The sequence below is a fragment of the Mastomys coucha genome, unplaced genomic scaffold (assembly GCF_008632895.1).
Source record: "Mastomys coucha isolate ucsf_1 unplaced genomic scaffold, UCSF_Mcou_1 pScaffold22, whole genome shotgun sequence".
In the NCBI taxonomy this organism is placed as follows: Eukaryota; Metazoa; Chordata; class Mammalia; order Rodentia; family Muridae; genus Mastomys; species Mastomys coucha.
Window position 1 is genome coordinate 18,404,114 of NW_022196905.1, and position 22,754 is coordinate 18,426,867.

General features: G+C 43.1%; 1 protein-coding gene across 12 annotated transcripts in view; it reads left to right on the plus strand.

The window, feature by feature from the left end:
* Cobl (cordon-bleu WH2 repeat protein) overlaps positions 1-22,754 on the plus strand; it is a 243,915-nt gene that overhangs the window by 208,191 nt on the left and 12,970 nt on the right. For all 12 annotated transcript variants that reach the window (XM_031338138.1, XM_031338142.1, XM_031338133.1 and 9 more), the window contains 5 exons: positions 2,399-2,708; positions 12,757-12,854; positions 13,995-15,880; positions 17,781-17,900; positions 18,986-19,249. In XM_031338138.1, the coding sequence (XP_031193998.1) occupies positions 2,399-2,708; positions 12,757-12,854; positions 13,995-15,880; positions 17,781-17,900; positions 18,986-19,249 (2,678 nt within the window). The remainder of the gene's footprint in view (positions 1-2,398; positions 2,709-12,756; positions 12,855-13,994; positions 15,881-17,780; positions 17,901-18,985; positions 19,250-22,754) is intronic.

A 22,754-nucleotide genomic window follows, 5' to 3' on the forward strand; every position in this document is an offset into this window, starting at 1 on the left:
ATATGAGTGGGAACTGGGGAAATTGTTCACTTAATAATCAGTAAAATGTTCCCTGCACAAGCATAAGGACATAAGTATGATTCATAGAGCCAAAAAGGGCAACGAGAAAGACAAAGGGAGGGGAGACGTGAGTGGCAGCTAGCAGACCCTCCCTGTGGAGTCTGGTTATGTGGCTTCAAGGGATCAGAGTTCTGAGTGGGGATTGATGTCTGGAATGAGTAGCATTCAAAGGCTGTAAGAAGAGAGGAGAACAATTTCAAAGCCTCTCACTGTACAGAGAGAGTAGAGAACATTTTCAAAGCTCTTCACCAAATAGTGGACAAGAATTGTATGTAGGCTGTGTAAGTTCATGTGCATTGATAACTTTTCTCATGCCTATTGTAAAATTCCTGAGAGGGGAAAACATAAAGGAGGACGGATTTATTTTGGCTCACAAATCTAGGGTATAGCCATTGAGGTGGGGAAGACATGGTAACAGTAACATGAGGAGGTATCTGGTTACCTTGCCTCAGAACTCAGAAAACAGAAGTGAGTGTGGCTGCTCAGCTTGCTATTTTATTATCCAATCCAGCACCCTGGCCCACCGAATGATGTTACCCACACTTAAGGTGGGTCTCCCTGCCTCAGTTACTTTAGTGAACCTGACCTAGAAATCCCTTCATAGACATGCCCTGATCCCTCATAGACCCTGCCCAGTTGACATTAGCCATCATACACAGGCAGTGTTTCCTCTACAGTCTTTATGTCAAGTTTTGCAGCTGGGCATGGTAGTACAAACCTGTAATTCCAGCACTGAAGGGGCTGAGGCAGGAGAATGCTGAGCCCCAGGAGAGCCTAAAAAAGAATCTGAAAAGCTCTTCTTGTTCAGCAGTACTCTGAAATTTAATGCATTGCCTTCTGCATTTATGCCTTTCTCAACTCCCCCTCTCTGTGCTTCTACATTTGCTTTGAGCTCTTTTTTTGTGTGAGTGTGAAGTTTGTATCCTTTATAACTGTTTACTTTAATGTTTTTTTTTATTGTTCAAAACCTCACATAAAGCAACACATGAAGGGATTTCTCTTTGCTTTGTTAGTTGCTCTTGAGATATAATTTTTAGAGATATGGGTTGTGGTCCATGTGAATGCACAGTAATATCATTGCAGTATACATCTGCACATATGTGAGGCCTACAATCATGCAATAAGCTCAGGGGCTGTTTATGGGAGGGAGAGCAAGTTTGGAACACAGTACATAGGTCTAGCCTCAAATCTTAAGATCAGAAAACTCTGTGTCTACTGACTCATCTGCAGCTGTAGAGTACACGTAGTCTAACAGAGTTGGACTCATATCCTGCAAACTCCAGCTCTACATGTTCAGCTTTATGACACCCTGGAAGAGGATAAAGTCACCTCTCATGATTGCTATTTAAAATGTTTCCAGTTAGCAAGATGACTGTAGTACTCCCTGTCAGGCCTCAATAGAGACGAATTCTAAAGTCAGCAGAAAGTCACACACAGCTCTGCCCATTGTCTCCCTGTGTGCCTGTACTTAATGCTTAAGGACATCAACCACTGGTTCTTGGGTTCTGATACTTTTTAATTTTACCTTCTCTTCCAGGCTCATCTCTTACTTACACAAAAGCTTACATTGTCTCAAGTATTAAATTAAGACAGGTCCAAATGTTGAGGAAGAATGTCATTAGCATGTAGACCACATTTCCCACATTATTCTATAAGGTTGCTGGCCAGAACATCCCATACCAGAATGATCTTTTTCTGTTCAGTCTTCATGTTCATGTTGTTTGCTTGTTTAAGAAAGTCGTTTTTATTATTGCTGTCGTTTTTGAAATTATAATTCATTTCTCCCTTCCCTCCCTCCAAACCCTTTTATATACCCCTCCTTGTTCTTTTTAAAGTTCATGGACCCATTTTTCACTACTTATTGTTATATACATACATGTATGTGTATAGATGCATATATATGAAGTCATTTTAAGTCAGGAGTCAGACTACAAAAAATTGTCTTCATTATCACTAGTTTGAATATTTAATCACCAAAGTTACCTAGAGGATGCATGTTTAAAGGTCTAATTAAGGGTTTGAAGTTGTAGCTCCTTGATGGAGGGAGCCCTTTCCTAGCATGTGCAATGAGTTAAATCCTCAGCACCACAAAGATAGACAAAAGACTTACCAATCAAGTGCTCAGGTTTTCATGGGATAGTTTGAGTTCAATTATGCATACACATAAGGTTCCTTCAGAGTTAAACTGTTTTAGAGAATGCTATTGGTTTGGCAGAGGGTCTTCCTTATTTAGATATCCCTGAATCACACATTTCAGAGTGAAAAGGATGTTGCCCATGTTAGGCAGCATGACACTCTGAGTGGATTTTGTTAACCTGTCTTTGTATGCCCTCTCCAGTGAGTCTGCCCCTGGGGCCTGGCAGCCACTGCAGCATGGGTGGAGTCTCACAGGTGCCAGCGGAGGCTGAGGAGACAGCATCTGTGGGCAGCTGTTTTGCATCAGAGGACACAACCGAGGATTCAGGGGTCATGAGCTCTCCCTCAGATGTCATCTCCCTGGACTCACAACAAGACAGCATGAGATCTAAGGATAAATGGTCCACAGACCAGGAGGACTGCAGTGACCAGGACCTGGCTGGAACTCCAGAACTGGGTCCCCAAAAGAGCCCATCATGGGGGAAAAATGGTTCAGGAAGCTCAATTCTAAGGTGAGTCATGGAACCAGGATCCAGTTCCTCTCTGGCTGGAGGGAAAGTTTCAGTAGCTGCATCCTCTCTTTGAACCACTTTGCACAGCAATGGTTCCTATCACTTTCTCCCATCTGACCTTGTTCACCATGTCAGCTGAGTAAGAAAGAAAAGTGTCTCTGATCTCTAAGCATGACAGAGACACTAACTTATCCTCTCAAGAGATAACTTCATGTCCCTCCTTTTGTGAAATGAAAAGCCGTAGGTTGGAGAAGGTTAAATATTTTGCAGAAATTATGTCTCATTGTATTTCCAAATATGCAATACAGAACATTGCCAGGTGGAATGTAACTAACGTCTGTAGTGTGAAAAGGGGTTGAAACTCAAATCCCATGTCTGGCCAGGCACGAGGCCAAGGGGAAGAGGCAGTGTGGGTAGAGGACTTAAGGCTTTACCTGAAGACCTTGGAAACAACCCTTTTCAAAACACCTAGTTTTCACCTGGCGAGCCAGTTACAGACTTTCTGTGGACAGTGTTTGAAGTACGCTGTGCATCTAGATTTGTATGTCACATCTCACAAACTAAAAACACTGTTAACTAACCTAAACACTCATGGCCAGACTAAACAGATATGCAGCTCGTTGTGGCCAGTCCTCAGGTATGCTCTTAACTAAGGACATAGTGGTGCCTTAATAAGGATATTCTGTGACTCCCAGAGATGTAGTTTTACCCTGAATGCCCATCTGTAAACTTATAAATGTAGATACTATTCAGCTATTTCTTGTACTTCAAAAAGTCTGTGTACAAGCATATTTGGAAAGCCATGATATGCTCCCTTTAACTTCAATGGGCTATTAGAAGATCTTGAATACTTTGTGGAGAAGGTCAGTTTAAACATGCCCCTGTAAAGAGGCCTCCATGTGGTATTTAGGGTGAGTGCTCCTTTAAGCACTGTTTGAGAACTCTATTCAGTTCCACCTTCCTGCCAGCTTCATACTTAATGCAGATGCAGATCCCTGACTCAGGTGGCTAGAGAGAGACTGAGTCTCTTAAAGAGAGTAATGACTTTGGGGTTGGAGTGGTTAAAGAGCACTTGTTGATCTTGCAGAGGAGACACTTTCAGTTCTCCGTGCTCACATGGTTACTAGTAACTATCTGTACCATAAGGGATCTAACACCCTCTTCTCACCTTTGCAGGCAACAGGTATGCACATGTATATGTGTGTTTGTGTGTGTGTGTGTATATATATATACATACATACATGCATTCAAAACACTCAAAAACATAAAATAAACTCCTTTTAAAGAGTGATAAGTTTTATGTTCAGATCTACAGTATTCTATACTGAAAACTCAGATTGTAAGAAAGCAGAAGAGGTGGAGGCAGGCTTGTGGTTCAAATAAACCATAGGTGGTGACTTCTCAGCAGAATATAGGTAGGGAGTTGTAAAGTAGGTGTCTTTCAGGTATCCAAGCTGTAAATGGTCAGTTAAGGAAATTACAGCCTGTTCCAGAGGTTGAGTAGCCCATAATCAAGTTACCATTGTGAGGTTACAGAACTCATAGGACAGTAGCCTTGATCTCGGCCATTAACACACACACACTCACACACACACACACAGAGAGAGAGAGAGAGAGAGAGAGAGAGAGAGAGAGAGAGAGAGAGAGAGAGAGAGAATGAGAATATAATTAATAGTGGCATCCATATTCAGAAAAATAGTGGTTGTAGTGGTTGACATAGTAATAAGGAATGTGTTTGTTTCTGGGCAGCCTCCTATGGATGACATGCAATGTTTTGGCCCTTCATAGGACCTTTCTTTGCCTGTGTCCCAAGTATGTACCCCATGGGCATTACCTCTGTAGCTCATGGGGTTTTTTTGTTTTGTTTTGTTTTGTTTTTTGTTGTTGTTCTTGTTTGTTTGTTTGTTTGTTTGTTTTTGTTTTTGTTTTTTTGAGACAGGGTTTCTCTGTATAGCCCTGGTTGTCCTGGAACTCACTCTGTAGACCAGGCTGGTCTCGAACTCAGAAATCCACCTGCCTCTGCCTCCCAAGTGCTGGGATTAAAGGCGTGCGCCACCACTGCCTGGCTATAGCTCATGTTTTGTCTCTGGATCATTTGGCTCTACCCAGAATGATTCCAATCCAATATCTAGTTTCTGCAACTTTTCTTAAGATGTCTATTTGTGTTCCTAAAGGGGTTCAACATGGATAAGGAATAGAGATGGTATGAGACCAGGCTATCTTGCATTCCTCTTCATCACCTCTGATGGAGGTGATGAAGAGGAGGTGATGAAGCTTAGGAGCTTGGGGAGATCAGAAGTTAACTTTCTGTCATAACAAGCAAGGTTAGAACTCTAGGATTGGAGTGGGTTCTACTAAGTTGTCATACATAATCTCAATGTGCGGAAGTGTCCAGCATGGGATGGCTTACTAGGTAAGTGAGGACCGCTTGTGCCTTTAAACTTAGATCTTCTATTGTCACACTTCTGTTCCTCAGGAAGTCACTAAAGGCTGTTTGAAAATCACTTAAAGATGAATCACGACCTGCAAAAGCCCAGAAGTCCAGGTTTTCACAGCTGTCTCCTTTCTCTTGATACGTTGAAATCATCTTTATTTGGGAGAATAAGATTTCCTGGGTTTGCATGTTTAAAACTTGGACCCAAATATTTTATTCTCCCAAGCACCCGTCCAAGAATACCACGAGGATCACCCCCTGCTACTAGCTCTCCTTTCCCTATGGTGTGTACAGGTGATAAAGTTATTGCTTCGATTTCATAGAGCTGCAATTAGAGAGTTAGCTCATTGCCACTATGGTTGCCTGTTCATTGCAGCTTGTATAGATTAGTACTACCCAGTATCCCAGGAGCCTAGGTTTTTAGTTTAAGAACCTCAGCAGTAAAACTCTGTCTTCTTAAAAAAAAAAAATAAAGCAAGTGAGAATAGCTGACCATAATTTCAGTTTATTATATCTAGTGCAGTTTGAAAATTTCCTTCAACTTATTTGAGTACATCCACCTGCAAATTTTTTCACTGCCCTGAATTCAAACTTTACCCTGTAATTGGGACCTCCAGTTTCCATTGTCTTCCTCTAAACTTGGTACAGAAGATAAATTCCCAAGAGGAAGTCTGTCCAAAAGGTATACACACACACAAATGGAATATTCATGTGGTGTTGGTTCCTTCTTCTGGGAACACCCAAGAGTAGCACTTTGAGCTTCATGACTGACTTTGCCCTGGCAAATAGTTACAGTTATTGCTGGATGTACTTGAGAAACTGTCCTGTCCTTTATCCTTTCTAATTGACCAGGGCCAACATTATGATTCTTAAAGAATAGCTTGACAAAAGTGTGCCTTCGGCCTGCAGATCCATTTCTCCCTTCTCTTTCTTCCTCAGTAAAATTGAGATATGTAGTGTTCCCTCTTAGAACAGTGCCTGGCATATTGCCAGCCTCCAAAATTGATAACTGAGATCATTATTGTTGCTGATGCTGTCATTTACAATTCATGGAGGAAAAAGAGAATAGATTTGTTGGATAAGCTCTATGACCATTTCCAGTGCTGCTTGCCTTCCCTTCAAACTATAACATCTTTGTTTGAATAGAAATAATAGACAGACAAGGGAAAAGCAGAGTGGATGTTGCTTCTCCCACTCTGGGAGGACTAAGAATGGAACTAGCAATATTTCTAAATAGTGGACCCCCAAACAATCTGGCTGTCATCAGGCAGTTTACCTGTCTATATGTCAGTATCACAAAACTCAAGGCTCTAAGGTTCCTTAGGGGAATATCGGTTATGAAATTTTCTGTAAGATGTGAATAAGAGAGATGATGGTGTAGATTTGACTTTTCTCAAACGTGAAGACAAATGTAGTCACATGCCAAGCCTCCCAAAATAGAAAACACATTATAGCTTCTGCAGCTCAAAGACAGTAGAAAGAACGCAAGAGCCAGAGGGTAAGGAGAAGCAGTGGGAAACACTGTCTGCTTTACATGGCATGGCCATGGTGCCTGAGAACTCACATCAGCTGTGGTTGCCACCAAAGACACACACAAAATGGAGCCCGTCCACAGTCCATCATGTTTGGAGGAGGGGGTCTTGAGGCCTCACCTGTCTCACATTGTCAGGAGCTGTTGACAAATCACGGTTGCTGAGGGAAAGGGAAGCCACTTTCCTCTGTGCTGTAGCTACTAGTAAGCTGCCCATGCTCTAAGAAATAGTCTCCCATCCATAGTTATACTAACTAAGCTAATTAAACTCAGTCGGGTCCCAAGTAACAGTAAAAATTAAACACACAAGAGTGGAAGGCCCTGTTGGTAAGAACATGGGCTCAGCAGGACCTTTAAGAGGATTGGAGAAGGGGATAGGGGTGAAATGGTCAAGACATTACATATATGTATGAACTTTTCAGAAGAGTCTTTTCAAAATAGTGTCTATGTGTGAAGAAAAGTACAGTTTCTTTGTTTATTCAGATGAAGAGGGACCCCCCCTCTCCCATCCCACCCATTGCCTCACTACATGGCAACCCTTCAAAGACCTTCCTGGCCTCAATTTGTGAGTAAATGGGAGGGAGTAGAGACACTCATAATTGTAGTCTGAGAAAAAGTCTTCCCCCTACATGTGATCCCAAAGTAGCCTTGCATGCAGACTGAGACTCAACAGGGACGTGGGTCCTGAATTTCTACATCACCCAGCATCTGGATCCCTAAACTAGAACTCCAGGAACTGTGGCCCCAAAAGTTTTTGGAAGTCATCCATGTAATGCAGACCATAATACCTAGAGTCCTAGAAACTGTGTGATCCAGGAGCATTTATAAAGAACAACATGTTAACCCCTGAGCATTCATAACCATCAGCATTGAGCAGCTACAGGAATAGTTATGTATTGTACAGTCCTTCAGAGTAGTATTAGAACATACAAGAATATAGAGGTCACTGGGGATAGCAATCATTTGGTAGAATACTTGCTCTGTATGCATGAGGCCCTGATTTGATCTTTATACTAGAGAAAAATGTGGAGTTCTGCACTGTACTGTAGCCACTAGTCATGTTAGCTGATAAGCACTTGCCACATGGCTGTTCACATTGAAATAGTTTGTACATGCTCAGTAAAGAAATGTATTAATCGCATGTATAAATAAAGCTAAAATTAGAGCAATTAAAATTATCTTCACTTCTCTCCTTTCAAATCAGACTACAGGGAGATCTAAAATCACATATATGACCCCCAGTGTATTTTGCACAGTAGTGTTAGACTCTGAGGCCTTATCAGTGGGGAACACTTCCATCTGCAATGAGGGGGTCAAGCATATGCAACAGCCATCCCGTTTCCCAGGCTTTCTACCTCCAGGCTGTCCTAATCATTTTGCAGTCATGGGGTTGCTTTGGTCTTCATCAGCAAATTAAACTGCTTTCTGAAAACATAATTCTACTCTTAGACATTTTTTCACACTTGTATACCTTTCTTAAAAGAAACTCAGACAAATCAAAACCAAGCATACCTTAATGTACTGTGAGTCAGAAGCGTGCCATTTACCTTGTCTTTCTAATAGCAAGTAGAAAGGAAAACTCAGCAAGCTCCTATTTGTCCCAGCACCAAATAGACAGGACAATTCCCTGCTCTCATCTGCCGGGAGCTACATAAACAGTGCTAAGGCCAAGCTGGGCCAAAGCTGCCACAGCTGGATGAGAGACATACCCTCCATCTCCATCCTGACTCCCAAAGGGCAGTACATATGAGGCAGATGAGCCTCTCAGACAGATGGGATTGAAAGTCCCTAGTGCTCTCTGCTTGTCCCTCATACCTTATGCAGCAGTAGCCTGAACATTATCACATTCTCTGCAGTCATTGCCTCCAGTTCTGTGTGAGAAAATAGATCTGGCAGTGTTTATTCAACATGTGCAGGCTGATAGCAAAATGCCCGCTGAATGATTGTTTGCCTTCTATTTTTTGGTCTTTAGCCACAACAAACTGCCAATAAGAACTATATCTTAAGATTTGGTCATAATTGAGGGTGAGGGAGGAAGCCTGGGAATGAAACATCCGTGCACATTTGCTTTATGTAAGCAGATGGGTTGCTTTCTGCCCACTAGGCACTATTCAATGATGTATGCCTTGTGCTTGTACTGTAAGCCCATAGGGAGCTATGCTTCAAGCCCTGTGATTAAGTCCAGGTAGGTGTCAAAGAGGAATGCCAGTATCATACATCAGTGTAACCCTTTGCAACAGTGGAGATGGACACACAGGAAAAACAAACATCACTAGATCCCTACTCCCAGAGATCATAGATAGGAAAGCAAAATTGGAAAATTACCATTGGCTTTGACCTTGGCTTGATAACCCTTTGTGGAGAAGCTCAGGCCTGGAAAATATCAACGCTTGGGGTATATCTAAAGTAGATCAAGTTGAAGAAGCAGCAAGAGGACCACACCGCTACCTTGTTTAGAGATTTAAGGGACTTGGCAGCTTTGTAAGGAACCTAAGCCAAGGGCCTGGCAGTGGTTAGACATTTCTGCACTCTACAAGGCTCCAGATTGGCTACTTCTGGCATATGTCTATTCCTCTTCCTGAATAAGTATGACCCTAAGGACATAAATCACTCCAGAGTGCCAGGGAGCAAAACTAGGGCCATGGGAGAATAGGAGTGTGCTGGCAGGACCTGGCACTGGGTGCCAGAATCAGGGAGTGGGGGTAAGTGGAACCTTCAAGTCTATATGAGGCAGTAAGAGGAAACAGACTGGCCAGGGAAAAAAGGGTAAAGGGGTACCTTTAGTGCTCTAGAACTCTCATACTTGAGCAAGACAGTTCGGGATACAGGGAGGACACTGAGAAAGCCCACACACCTAGAGCAGAGCTGCTGATGGCTAGAGTCATTGAGACTGATCCTGGGTCAGGTAAGAGTGTGGTGAAGGACCTAGTTTGCTCTGAACTAACTGTAGTTTTCTCCCTGATGGCTACTGAGATCCTGGGCCCAGCCGTCTCCTATAGGAAACAAGGCTTTGCATGCCATTTATATGAAGAAACATTTAAACTCTTTTACAGCAAAAAAGAATAATTAACTCGAGTCTGAAAATAGCATTTAAAATTTTGCACATTAAAATAGGTGAATCAGACTCAGTGGGGGGAGTTGGGAGGGGCAGCACTTGGGATGTAAATAAATAATAAAAAATTGTTAAAGTATGTTTATCAGGCTTGGGAAATAGTTTATTCAGTAAAGTGGTTTGCTGTGTGAGCATGAAGAACTAAGTTCAATTTCCAGAACCTACGTTTAAAAAAAATGGTCCAGTGTTTTTAACTCCATCACAATGGAGGTAAAGACAGAAGGATCCCTGGAGCTCACTGACCAGATAGTCTAGCCTATGTAGAAAACTCTAGAGAGAGTCCCTGTCTCAAAAATGTCCACGCTGATGCACAAAAGAGCACCCAAATCCGTTAAGCATGCTTTTAAAAATTGCTTTGTCACCCAAGGTACGTTGTAGTAAAAGTCTCTGTGATTCCTCCATTGCAGAAAGGCACACTGACTCATTCCTGGCTCGCCCTTGTCCGCAGTCATATGTGGGGTTATAGCATCACAATTATCCTATATATAGTTCTGTGTCTTGGGAATTTTTTCATGTACTGTGCTAGAAGCAGCATTAGTTGGTGTTTCTCCGTAGGCTCTCTGATTGTCATGGTTACTGATTGGACTGTATTTCTCCACAGGCTCTCTGACATCACAGTTACTGATTTTTATTGCCCTTTACAATGTAGCTCTTCTGACTGCTGAATATTTTAGATTTCTCCAAAGAATAGAATGAATGCTGTTATATTTATATTTTCTCCTTCCACTGAATTGCTTCCCTACAAAGATAAAGTGTTTGTTGATATTTGATTCCATATTGCTTTCCATTTAAAACAACAGCAGGCATGTGTGTTTGTTGTTTCCACTGCAGTTTCATTAGTTCAGAGTGATTTCTTTTCTAGTTTAACATTTATTTTTAAAAAATGGTGGAATTTAGGCTTAATTCTTATAGGCAATCGTCTCTTCAGTGTCTCGTGAGTGATAGAACCATATAGTCTTTGAACAAAGACAAATGCTTTGATATAAAAGTATATATGTGCATACATATAAGCATCCTAATCTACAAGTATAAATCTAAACATGGTTTGTTTGCATATCAAATGCCACTTTGCCTTGCAATCTCTTATTTTCTTCTGCCATATAGTGCAGCAAATATTCGAGTTACTTTTTTTGTCACATTCCCTAAAAGAGAAACAGCTTTAGCAAACTACATTGAAACAATTAAAGGCCGAAACCAAAGCAGTAGGAAGGACAATTGTGCACCTCTTGTGGTCCTTATTAATTGGTCTGCATGCACACACATCTCTAACCAGCCCCTTTTGTCTAGCCTGTCAGAGGACATTAGCCGAGACCAATCTTGAAGTTACTTCCTGGCTCCCAAATGGACATAGTCACTAAGAAAGAAAGACTCATTTATTAGAATAAAAATTTTGCTGCGTAAGTGAGGATTGTACAAGGCACATTTCATGCATCATTATCTGGGCCTGATTAGCAATGATGGAAATTGGTCCTCAATTTTAACAATCAGCGGAAAGGAACCTTCAGCTCTCGCCGAAAACGGACAATTGCCATAGACATGTCTGCGCTTTCTGCACAATAGGAAAACGGAGGCGAAGGCCCTTGCAGGGGCAGCTCTCAAATTGTTTTGGCAGCACTTGTCTCACATATGCCATTGTCCCTGTGACGCAAATAAATCATGACCTTGCCATCCTGAGCAGCAGGATGACATATCTTAGGGTGCCCTGTGCCACAGGGGGTCGCATTGTCCCTTGTGACCCTAGACATGGCTAGGCCACCTGGTCAGTGCCGCCAACCCTCACTCAAGCTTTGGAACAAGTGCCACCTGTCTTTGAATGCTATGCGACTTTGCACATGTCAGTGGGTCTCTTTTTTACAGTTTCCTATCTAAACAATGACAGTGACAACACCACTTACCTTACAGACCATTTGTGAGGACTGCAATACTGTGGTTTATACACGCAAACAAGTTCTACTCGGAGTCCAGCAGGCAAAGGCTGTCTCCCTAGCACAAAGGCATGTCATGCTTCTGGAGCTTCCTTTGAAAGGCCTCCAAGAAGGAAGCCATAGTGAAGGGCAAGAATTCGAGCTTTTATTCTACTACAGTGGGCATAACATTTTCTGTTGCTCTTGTCAATGTCTTTATTATTACAATAAAAAAATCCAAAGGTAGTTCACTTTTATGCGTGGCACAATGAGGTTTCCCAAGCTCCCGTCCCTCCCATCCTCTGCCCAGTTCAGGAATTAAGATGCAATAATATGATGAAAAAGAACCATGTCAGACAACACAAAAGCCCCTTATTGTAGAGGAGTGAATTGATTTTTGCCTTTCCAAGTCTTGCAGGTGGATCACGGGTAAGGAGCAGCATGGAGGGAGGCAGGGGCTTGCAGAATTAAAGGGCTTCTGAATACTTCCCAATGCAACCCCACATGCTCCTCTCTCTGAGATTCTCTTGGACAGCACAGGAAGTTCAAAAGTGCCCTATACCAGAGCCTAAAGCCTACTCGGCTGCAGTCCCAGGGACTCTGATAAAATGTAGACGTTCAGGAACGGGCTGGCAGTTTAGAGTCTAGTGTGAAGACACAGCCTTGGCATCATAACATTATCAGGTGCCTCACTTCTTAGGGTGCCAGCTGCAGTGCAATGCAGCTCTACTGGAGTCTCACCAGCATGTTCGCTTGTCTGATACAGCAGAGAGAAAACCTCAGGACCACATTACAACTGCATGGTGTTCAGGTGTTGATAAGAGTTTGGGGATGATATGAACATAACCTCCAAATATACCTCATATTACATATGTAACTTACATGCTATATATAATATATATGGATACACACATCACTCATGCAAATAATGAGTCTTTGTAGTTCCAAGAATAGTGGTGTTACAGCAGATGTGGGACTGCTTAACCTTGAATGTTGACTGACATTTCTGGAAAAAGAGTAGTAAGTCCTAATCAATACAGTCTTCCTTTCTTTTTGGTGTTTTCTAGGACTGAGAAAGCCACCATGCCTACAAATGATGATGAAGATCTATTCATCACTGGACACTTACATCAGACCCTGGCAGAACTTGACAAAGACCTGGAAGGTAAAACCACAGGCAGTCACTTTTTCTGAAGTCTTGGGTTTGCAACTTGGTTTGGATGTGTTTTGCCTGTCTGTAAGGGCTGAACTTCTCTCTCAAGTGAGGGCTGTTCTTGATGGACTGATTTCTGTCAGGGTTCCAAGCAATATTAAGAAAATGTCTCAGTAGTTTTTAAAATAAGGGCAATCAGTACTATTTTTATATGTTAAGATGTACTCCATACACATTAGATATTTAAATATCCAAAATGAGCCGGGGAATACAAGATGTACAAAGAGAAGCAGCTGCCTTTGTTAAAACTTAAAACTCTTCCTTTTTAAAACACACAATCTTTTGTCCCTGATAAACACCTCAGTGTGGAACACCTGTGGCACTGCCATTCTCTTAACACATTCTTTGGAAAACACTGTAAGGTCAAGGGAGATGCAAATAATTGTAGTGAGTAAGTAGAAATTCCTTTAGATGAAGAAATCTACACTATTTTCTTCATGGCACACATTAAAGATAAACTAGAAAAGCAAAGCAGTGACAAAGCAGACATTAAAACTGATCCTGATTCTATCTAATCCTGCCTTTAGCTTCTTGTCTTTGGTATTTGGTTGACTGCGCTGGGAATCCTAACCAGCCATGTAGTCTCCCACCGTCTGTGACCACATTACCCACTGCCCACTGCATCACTTAGTTCTTTGAAGAGTCAGTGTAGTTCTGAAGACACCAGGATTTACTTATTCTCTCTTTAAGAAATAAAACCTAGAGCAAGTCATTCTACATGCCTTGCTGTGCTTCTAGTGGACACGAGAAATAGCAAGGGCAAAAATCCCAGTATACTTGAGAACACTTTCCAGAATACTAAAAGTAGAAGTCTGTTTTATTATTCAATGATTTGGCAAAATATGCAGGTAAGTATCTCCCCCTGACACATCGTGGATAGGCAAATGGCTCTGCTCTTATAGGGTGAAAGCTGAGATTCTAGCCCCAGACAGATGCAGATTATAAATCAAGAAAACATTTAACATGTATTTTTTTTTTTTTACAAAAGTAGTAATCCCTGGGGAAATCAAAGTATTGGCCATGTGTTCACTAACTCGCTGGTAATACTATAACGGGTGCCAATTAGTGACTTGTGTTTGTCTTTCTCTACAGGAATGGAAGAAAATTATGAAACAGATACTAGCTCTCTAACCAACTCTGTAAATGGTGTATCCAACCACAGTCTGCAAGAAGCGATAATCCCTGATAGTGGCGTGGATGACATCCCAGTCACTTTTATCGGGGAAGTCTCTGATGAGCCTTTTGACTCAGGGATGTTCTCTAGTAGATGTAGCAATGCCACTACTTTTAACACAGGGGGTTTTGCCAGCCAAAAATCTCACCTGTTCCCATTTCAGACTGAGCATAGCCAACCATCCATAAGAACAAGTAGAAAAGAGCCTGACCCCTCCCCTCCTTCCCAAGATAACAGAAAGAGAAATCAGCCAACCTTAGCCAACACATCTGAAAATGAGAATCTAGTTGAAACAGACCCCACAGTTACATCACTTGTTTCAAAGCTTTTAATAGATGACCCAAAAGCAAAGGATAAAGGCAAGGTGTGTGGTTCTAGTCACAGTGAGAAGACACAGGCAGGTCATGGAATAAACTCACTGCGAGTGAATCCAAAAGATGGTAAGGATGAGAGCTCCAACTCAGCACCCCCACCATGGTCTCATCATAGCCAAGCCTCAGGGGGAAGCTATGGACTCAAGTATGGCCTCACTACATATAAAATTGTTCCTCCCAAATCAGAGATGAGGTGTTATGACAGGGATGTGTCCCTCTCCACTGGTGCCATTAAGATTGATGAACTAGGGAATCTGGTGAGTCCTCATATGAATGGAAGCAGGACGATATCACAACCATCAGCTGTTGTTGAAACAGATGCTCCACCTATTAGAAAAGTCAAAGAGTTCTGGAGGCGCAACTCGATGGAAAAGTACCTGGATGGGCCAGCTGAGTGCACTGTCAAAAGGGGCCCCTCCACCACCATCACTGCCACACCAACAAACCCACATCAAGATAATGGGATGAAGGCATCCTTCACACTGACCACTCCCCAGCAGCAGCCAGTCTCACAGGAATATGGAGCACACCTGGAGGAAGAGAGAAGCCGGCCACATTCAGCAGTCTCTTGTCCTGTGAAAGTGCCAGCATCTAATCCCACAGACATCACATTCCTCAAGCCTCAGAGAAGAACATCCAGCCAGTATGTGGCCTCTGCTATTGCCAAGAAGATGGGGCCTCCGAAAGTCCATGCTGATGTGGTAAGACCACATAAGAAGACTGCTGAACAGGGTCCTGAAAAAGTAAAGCTGGCTAGACCTCCTCCCGCCAGGAAAGATGATGCAGCTCCCATCCTGCACTCTGGAGCAAGGCAGCATGAACATGGGACAAACCAGGGCTCTGTCTGCCTTCCCAGCAACCCTGGTGTGCAGTTGCCAGCAGGAGACCATCCCAAAGTAGAGGTCAACAGCGCAAATGGGAAGTCATTGATTCAAGACTATCCTGCTGCTGCTGTCCACAGAAACTCCTATTTCCTCCCAGGCAGATCTTCCCAGAGGGATCGTGTTTCTGTGGGACAGAGCTGTGGTTTCAATGAAAAGCAAACTACAAGTAACCAAAAGACAAATTCAACATGTAACTCCTTGCAGGCACTGGACAAGGCGCACCCACCCCCTCTGCCCTTGGCAGAGGCCCATGACTCTGGGAGGATACTGATGAATGGCCCTGCACGGACCCCAGGAAATTGTGAGCCTCCCCACTCCCCAAAAGAGTCTACCCTGACTAGCTATATTATCTTACAGACAGAGGAAAAGCCCAGTTCGTTATCTACAGATGGTCAAGACGCAGATGATGCTCTACCGACCAGCATTTTTGGGCCAAAGAAAAAATTCAAGCCTGTCGTTCAAAGGCCACTCCCAAAAGATATATCCCTGCACAGTGCCCTGATGGAAGCTATCCACTCGTCTGGAGGGAGAGAGAAGCTCCGAAAGGTGAATGTGGTGGGCATCAGGGTTTGGGTGCAGGGAGCTCCTGAGCAGGTCTTCCATCCCTGTCCTAGATCTTGAGAAGAAAGACTGGAAAGGCAGAGCGGCAAGTTTTCTGGTTTCATTTTATTATATTCTGTCTCCTTCTAAAGCATTTGCACTAGAGAGGCTGATGGGATTTAGCTTGTCAGGCTCTGGCAGTCCAGTGGAAAACATGTCAATCAATAAGTATCCAATCTATTGGGCCAGAGTAATATTGAAGCCAGTATGTGGGGGTGTCAGTACTCTGATCCAGAAGTACTCTGTCAGCTTTGTGCAGTCATAACGAAATATCTGAAAAAACTTAGAAAAAGGAAAGGTTTGTTTTTGGCTCAAGGTTTGGAGGGTTTAGTTCATGGTCACTTAGCTTATGGCTTTTGAGCTTGTGACAAAGCAACACAGTCTTGTGCAAACACATGGCAGGTCAAATGCTTACCTCCTAACCAGAGAGGAGAAAGAAGTGTCCATCATCTTCTTCAAGTACCTCCTTGAAGACATCCCACCAGTATCACCTCCTAACGTCTTCACTAGTTCCTAGTAGTGATAGGCTGAGAAATATGTCTTTCATGAGCTTATGGGGAAAGTCTTGACACCCTGAGATAGTAAAACACAGGCAGGCCCACTGCTTTCTAAGTACCCTTGTGTTGTTACATAAGGGGACACATTTTGAGGGCTGCATGGAATTTGGTTTCATTGTTGTGTGAACATCATGAGGTGTCACACAAGCCCATATGGCAATAGGCTAGCACTCTGTAGGGACTTCTTGTTACATCGGATGACATCAATGGGAGATTGAAGAAGGATGCTGCTGATGTAGCAGGTTTTATCAGTTTGGAGGAAGATAAAACAATGGAACCATCCTAAAGATGGTTATCTATGACAAAATAACCATAGAGCCTATAGTATAGTGAATGCATAATACAATAACATAGTCGCCCACACTCATAACCAAGAGTGGCAACAACTGTATGTAACTGTGTTCCATACACTCTGCATGTCTAAAAGTACAGTGCTTAGGCTTGCCTACACTAGCATCACTCCAAACACCTGCAAAATTCATTGCAGTAGAATTTCAGTGTTGCTGGGAAGCAGAAATATTTCATCTATTTTCAGTCTTGTGAGTCTGCTATCATCCATATGGTATATTGTTGACTGGAACATGTGATGTGATTGTATTGCCATTCTACAGTAAAAATAATACTTTTGTGATCCTCCATTGTCAAGTCATTTAACACATCAAAATGCTATTACTAAGCTAATGCCAATAATGAAGAGTGATCTCCTCCATTTTTCAGTTGAGGAAGCAAGGCAGAGTAAGCTTTAAGTGATCTGGCCCAATGTCACCCACTGATATTCTCATCCAGGTTTGCAAGATTTCAGCACACTTGTCAGCTAGGGAAAGCTGGCAGAGCAGCAGGAATGGTCTCACAGTAAGAGACTAATTTTTGATGCAACCCCAAATCTGTAGCCTTTGGCTCTTCTATAGCTGCTGCTCATCTTTCTACAGAGTTATGTGATGGCAGCCCATAGCAAGTTGAAAATATCCTAAGTTGGAAAAGCCTTTAATGTGCTAAGCTTAGCTGTACCTCCCTGCATATGCTTAGAACATTTACACCCGCCTACATTTGGACAAGAAACCCTGCTCTACATACGTGTTGAATGACTCAGTAAAGTTTTGAGTGCTATGCTTAAACTAGAGTAGCAAATGGTTGTGTGCATATGCTTTGATACTATGGCTCAGTTGAATGCTCTTTTGGGGACTTAAGTATCTTTAAGTAGACAGGTTGAGCGGAATTGATGCTGCTGATATGGACTTAGCCATGCCTTATCTTCAGAGTGAAATACATTAACTTTGTTAATACTCTAGACTGCAGAACAAACCTCAGAAGGAAGGCCAAAGAAACCGTCCTACGTGGAGGCAGAGAGCGAGCGATCTGCCCTTCTGGCAGCCATTCGGGGCCACAGAGGGACTCTCAGCCTCAGGAAGGTAAGGAAATGGGCCTCCCATATATAACACATTCATAGTCTACCTGCGCTTCTCCTCAGCAGACTAAGCCAGTGCCACTTAGCTTCCTTTACACGGCAGCCAGTATCGGAACTGTGAAGTCCATTTGTCTGGCGCATTGTCGCCCAATTCCAAACATCTGCCTTGGCCTCTGCTCATAGAAAGTGGGACCCCTGCACCACTGACATTTTCCTGCTTTTTCTGCAGGTCTATCCTGTATGCTACCATTCTCCAAATTCACTCACACACTCGTTGTGACCTCAGGGTAGAATAATAAGGCCCTGCCGCCCTGCCGCCCTGCCGCCCAGCCTAATCCCACAGACCAAGGCAACTGTAGGATGATAGCCCTGAACTTGCACAACTGTAGGTACATATTAATTGAGTTTAGAGGCAGGACAGTGCACCTGTGGTTTAAACACATGGGGTTTAAGGAATGACGTGACTTGTACATTTCCCCTGGGGGTTTTAGTGGCTCTCAACTTCCACCCCGACTTGGTCCAATCTGTGTGTCTGACTTCTATTTCATGCAAAAGAAATTATGCTGCCATGCCTGGTACCTTTGAGCCATACTTTGGAAGAGCACAGGGATATAGGTATAAGCAGACAGATTTCTGTTTTCCGTGGTTCATTAAGGAGCTGTTTGAGGTTCACTGTGAGATGGGTAGCTGTGTGCTGTCTTCTCAGAAAAGACTTTTACACAAATTCTCACATCTATCAGGTGCTATAACAGAGCACCATAGACTGGGTCACTTAGAAACAACAGAGATTTATTTCTTACAGCTCCGGAAACTAGAAGTCAAAGATCATGGCAATAGCCAAATTGGTATTTTTTAAGGTGGTCTTGCTAGTCCCTAGTGCCTGAATACCAAGGCCTCACATGGTAGAAGGTTCAAGGTACTCTCTGGTGTCTCTTTTATAGGGTACTGATTCTATTCATGGTAGAAACACATTTATGAATTAATCCCTTCTGAAACCTCTCACTCCAGTGTCATCAACATGGAGTGTCACAGATGAGATGGGGTATATGAGCACTTACTGTAGTGGTAATCACTTAACTGTCTCATTAGGTATCATCCCTTGCCTCTGAGGAACTCCAACGCTTCCGAAATGCTGCACTTGTGGCTCCAGGTTTGGATAAACCTCAACAAGAAGACCTTGGCCTCCCACCCCCACCTACCCTGCCACCACCACCCACTCCAGCCTCCCAGGATCCATCAGCCTCCATAACGGTTTCTAGGTTCAGCAGCAGCACCCTCAGTAACACAGTAAATGCTAGGCAAGCCTTGATGGATGCCATCCGCTCGGGCACAGGAGCTGCAAGACTCAGAAAGGTGAGCACTGGTACAGAAAATAGAAATGGAGGCAGAGCTAACTAGATAGCCCAGCTTCTGGAGGGTACGCCAAGGGGCAGACAAAAAAAAAAAGAGTTGACTTGGGGAAAAGCCAGCTCTTCAAGCTACCTGCTGCCCATGTGGCAAGGTTAAAGCTAAACCCACTTCTGTCTCCTAACCCCAAATCAATGCTAGTGCAGGTTGGATGAGAATCTACAGAGTGTTCCCTAGAGCTCCCTGGAGGGAGCGTAGCACCCTTAGCCTGCAATGTCATCACCGATCTTCCCATATCTCTCTTTGTCTGCCTCTTTCTGCCAACATAGCACATACCTGCTAGTAAATTCAAAGTCTCGCCTCAGAACATACACTGTTTTCTTCGCCCCCCCCCCCGCCCCCGGTCTCTTTTGGCAGTCTAATTCAAGTCTACACATTTATTTCCCACAGGGATACTATAGAAAACTGTGGCCCCTGAAGCAGTATTATCAAACTCCACCTGGCTTCCAAGCTCTGGTTCCTCTCAGTACCACTTACCTATGAATTCACAGACTTCTGTGGCTGCATATGCCTCCTTCATGGGGCATTTTAGATTTTTCTAAGAGAGCATTTCTGCTTCTGAAACTGTACTGTCCCTGAAGAGGTCAATAGAAAGTTAATCCTCACACTTGTGAAATGCACAGAGCCGAGTCACTAGGCTTTGATCATACAGGGACTGGACTCAACATAGAAGCTCTTGTTGCCCATGCTGTGTCCTCTAAGGAAAACATGTCACCCATGAAACTGAGGCAGGGCCACTATCATATAAGGCTACTATTTCCAGAAATAAGACAGACAGATCGACGGGCAGTGGTGGTGCACGCCTTTAATCCCAGCACTAGGGAGGCAAAGGCAGGCAGGTGGATTTCTGAGCTCGAGGCCAGCCTGGTCTACAGAGTGAGTTCCAGGACAGCCAAGGCTATACAGAGACCCTGTCTCAAAACATGCCCCCTGCCCAAAAAAAGACAGAGAGATCTCCTTGTTCCCCACTTGGAAACTTATTGTGGTGGCAGAGTGGAAAAGTTCCTAGGACATGTGGCTGAGAAAAGCTACCCTTCCCTCAGCACTGGTCTATGGGTACCCCAAAGGCCATCAACTCTGTTGCTCTGCCAAAGCTTTCTGGGTACTCCTGAATTGCAGTTTTCTTTGTTTTTTGGTGTTTTGGGGGTTTTTTAAATTAGATATTTTCTTTATTTACATGTCATATGACTTCTCCTTTCCAAGTTTCCCCTTCAAAAAACAAAGAAACAAACAAAAACAACAAGAACAAACCCCTGTTGCCTCCCCCCTCCCCATGCTTGCCACCCCACCCTCTCCCTGGCATTCCCCTACACTGGGGCACAGAACCTTCACAGGGCCAAGGGCCTCTCCTCTCATTGATGATTGACTTTGCAATCCTCTACTACACACATGCTGCCAGAATAGTCAGTTCCACTATGTATAGTTCTTGGTTGGTGATTGAGTCCCTGGGAGCTCTGAGGGTACTAGTTAGTTCATATTGTTGTTCGTCCTAAGGGGCTGCAAACCTTTCAGCTCCTTGGGTTCTTTCTCTAACTCCTTCATTGGGTACCCTGTACTTCGTTCAATGGATGGCTGTGAGCCTCTACTTCTGTATTAGTCGGGTTCTGTCAGAGCCTCTCAGGAGATAGCTATATTAGACTGGCTTGTCCTTCCTTCAGTCTCTGCTCCATAGTTAGTCTCTGCAACTCCTTCCATGGGTATTTTGTTCCCCCTTTTAAGAAGGAATGAAATGTCCACATTTTGGTCTTCCTTCTTCTTGAGTTTCTTGTGGTTTGTGGGTTGTTCTTCCTGTAGTCTGAACTTCTGGGCTAATAACCACTTATCAGAGAGTGCATACCATGTGTGTTCTTTTGTGATTGGATTACCTCACTCAGGATGATATTCTCCAGATCCATCCATTTCCCTAAGAATTTCATAAATAGCTTATACTCTAAGATCAAGAATTGACAAATGGGACCTCATAAAGTTGCAAAGCTTCTGTAAGGCAAAAGACACTGTCAATAGGACACAATGGCAACCAACAAATTGGGAAAAGATCTTTACCAATCCTATATCTGATAGAGAGCTAATATCCAATGTATACAAAGAACTCAAGAAGTTAGACTCCAGAGAACCAAATAACACTATTAAAAATGGGGTACAGAGCTAAACAAAGAATTCTCAACTGAGGAATACTGAATGGCTGAGAAGCACCTAAAGAAATGTTCAATGTCCTTAGTCATCAGGAAATGCAAATCAAAATAACTCTGAGATTCCACCTCACACCAGTCAAATTGGCTAGGATAAAAAACTCAGGTGACAGCATATGCTGGAGAGATTGTGGAGAAAGAAGAACACTATTTCATTGCTGGTGGGATTGCAAGCTGGTACAACCACTCTGGAAATCAGTTTGGCAGTTCCTCCGGAAATTGGACATAATTCTACTGGAGGACCCAGCTGTACTACTCCTGGGCATATATCCAGAAGATGCTCCATCATGTAATAAAGACACATGCTCCACCATGTTCATAGCAGCCTTATTTATAATAGCCAGAACCTGGAAACAACCCAGATGTCCCTCAACAGAGGAGTGGATACAGAAAATGTGTACATTTACACAATGGAGTACTACTCAGCTGAATTGCAGTTTTCTAAGCTCTCTTGGAATTCATTAGGCTCAGCTCCCTGATTAGCCCCTACTTCCTTGAGCTTGTCCTGATTTGAGGAGAGGGCAATCATAGCTGGACAGGTATGACTCTACATAGTGACCCAAAAACTGACATGAAGGATGTAAACTGTCTTCATTGGAGGCCTAGCTCACTTCAGGTCCCTATCCAGCAGTACCAGAGAGTGACAGACTTCAAGCTGACTCCCTATGATTTCCCATTTCTATGGAATTCATTTATTTCTGAACTTGTATCATGAATGATCGAGAAGCAGTCATGGAAGTCAGATGAAAGTGGCTGTGAATGCACCTCTGAACCCCCCTCTAGGCTCAAGACAGCCATTTCCCACTAACTGAAATCCAGAGGTGGCTCTTCTTTAGAGAAGTCCTAAGCAAGTAATTTAGTGAAACCCATCACAAGGCTTTGTTTCTTAGTTCCTAAAATCATGTTTCTCAACAAGAAATCTATAAGCAACATCTGAGTCCCAAATTGGACTTGTCAGAAGTTCAAACCCAAAGGTCAGCCAAGTTAAATTGTCTCTGAAGGGACTTGGCTTTAAGGTTTGGGATAATTGTCTATCTCACTTGCTCCTCTAATATATTCTGAAAACACTGAGTGTCACCTATCTGAAGCCTCCCTCCCTTCCAATTTCAGTGAGCTAGTAAACCACACTTTGAAAATATTAAAAAATTAACAACTGATGAGTTAAAAATAACCTTAATAATAGCAAATGGGTATTAGTAGTGTACTTGTTTATGTCTTCCTGTCCCTAGTGTGTAATACAAAGGCTTCATACTTACCCTCTT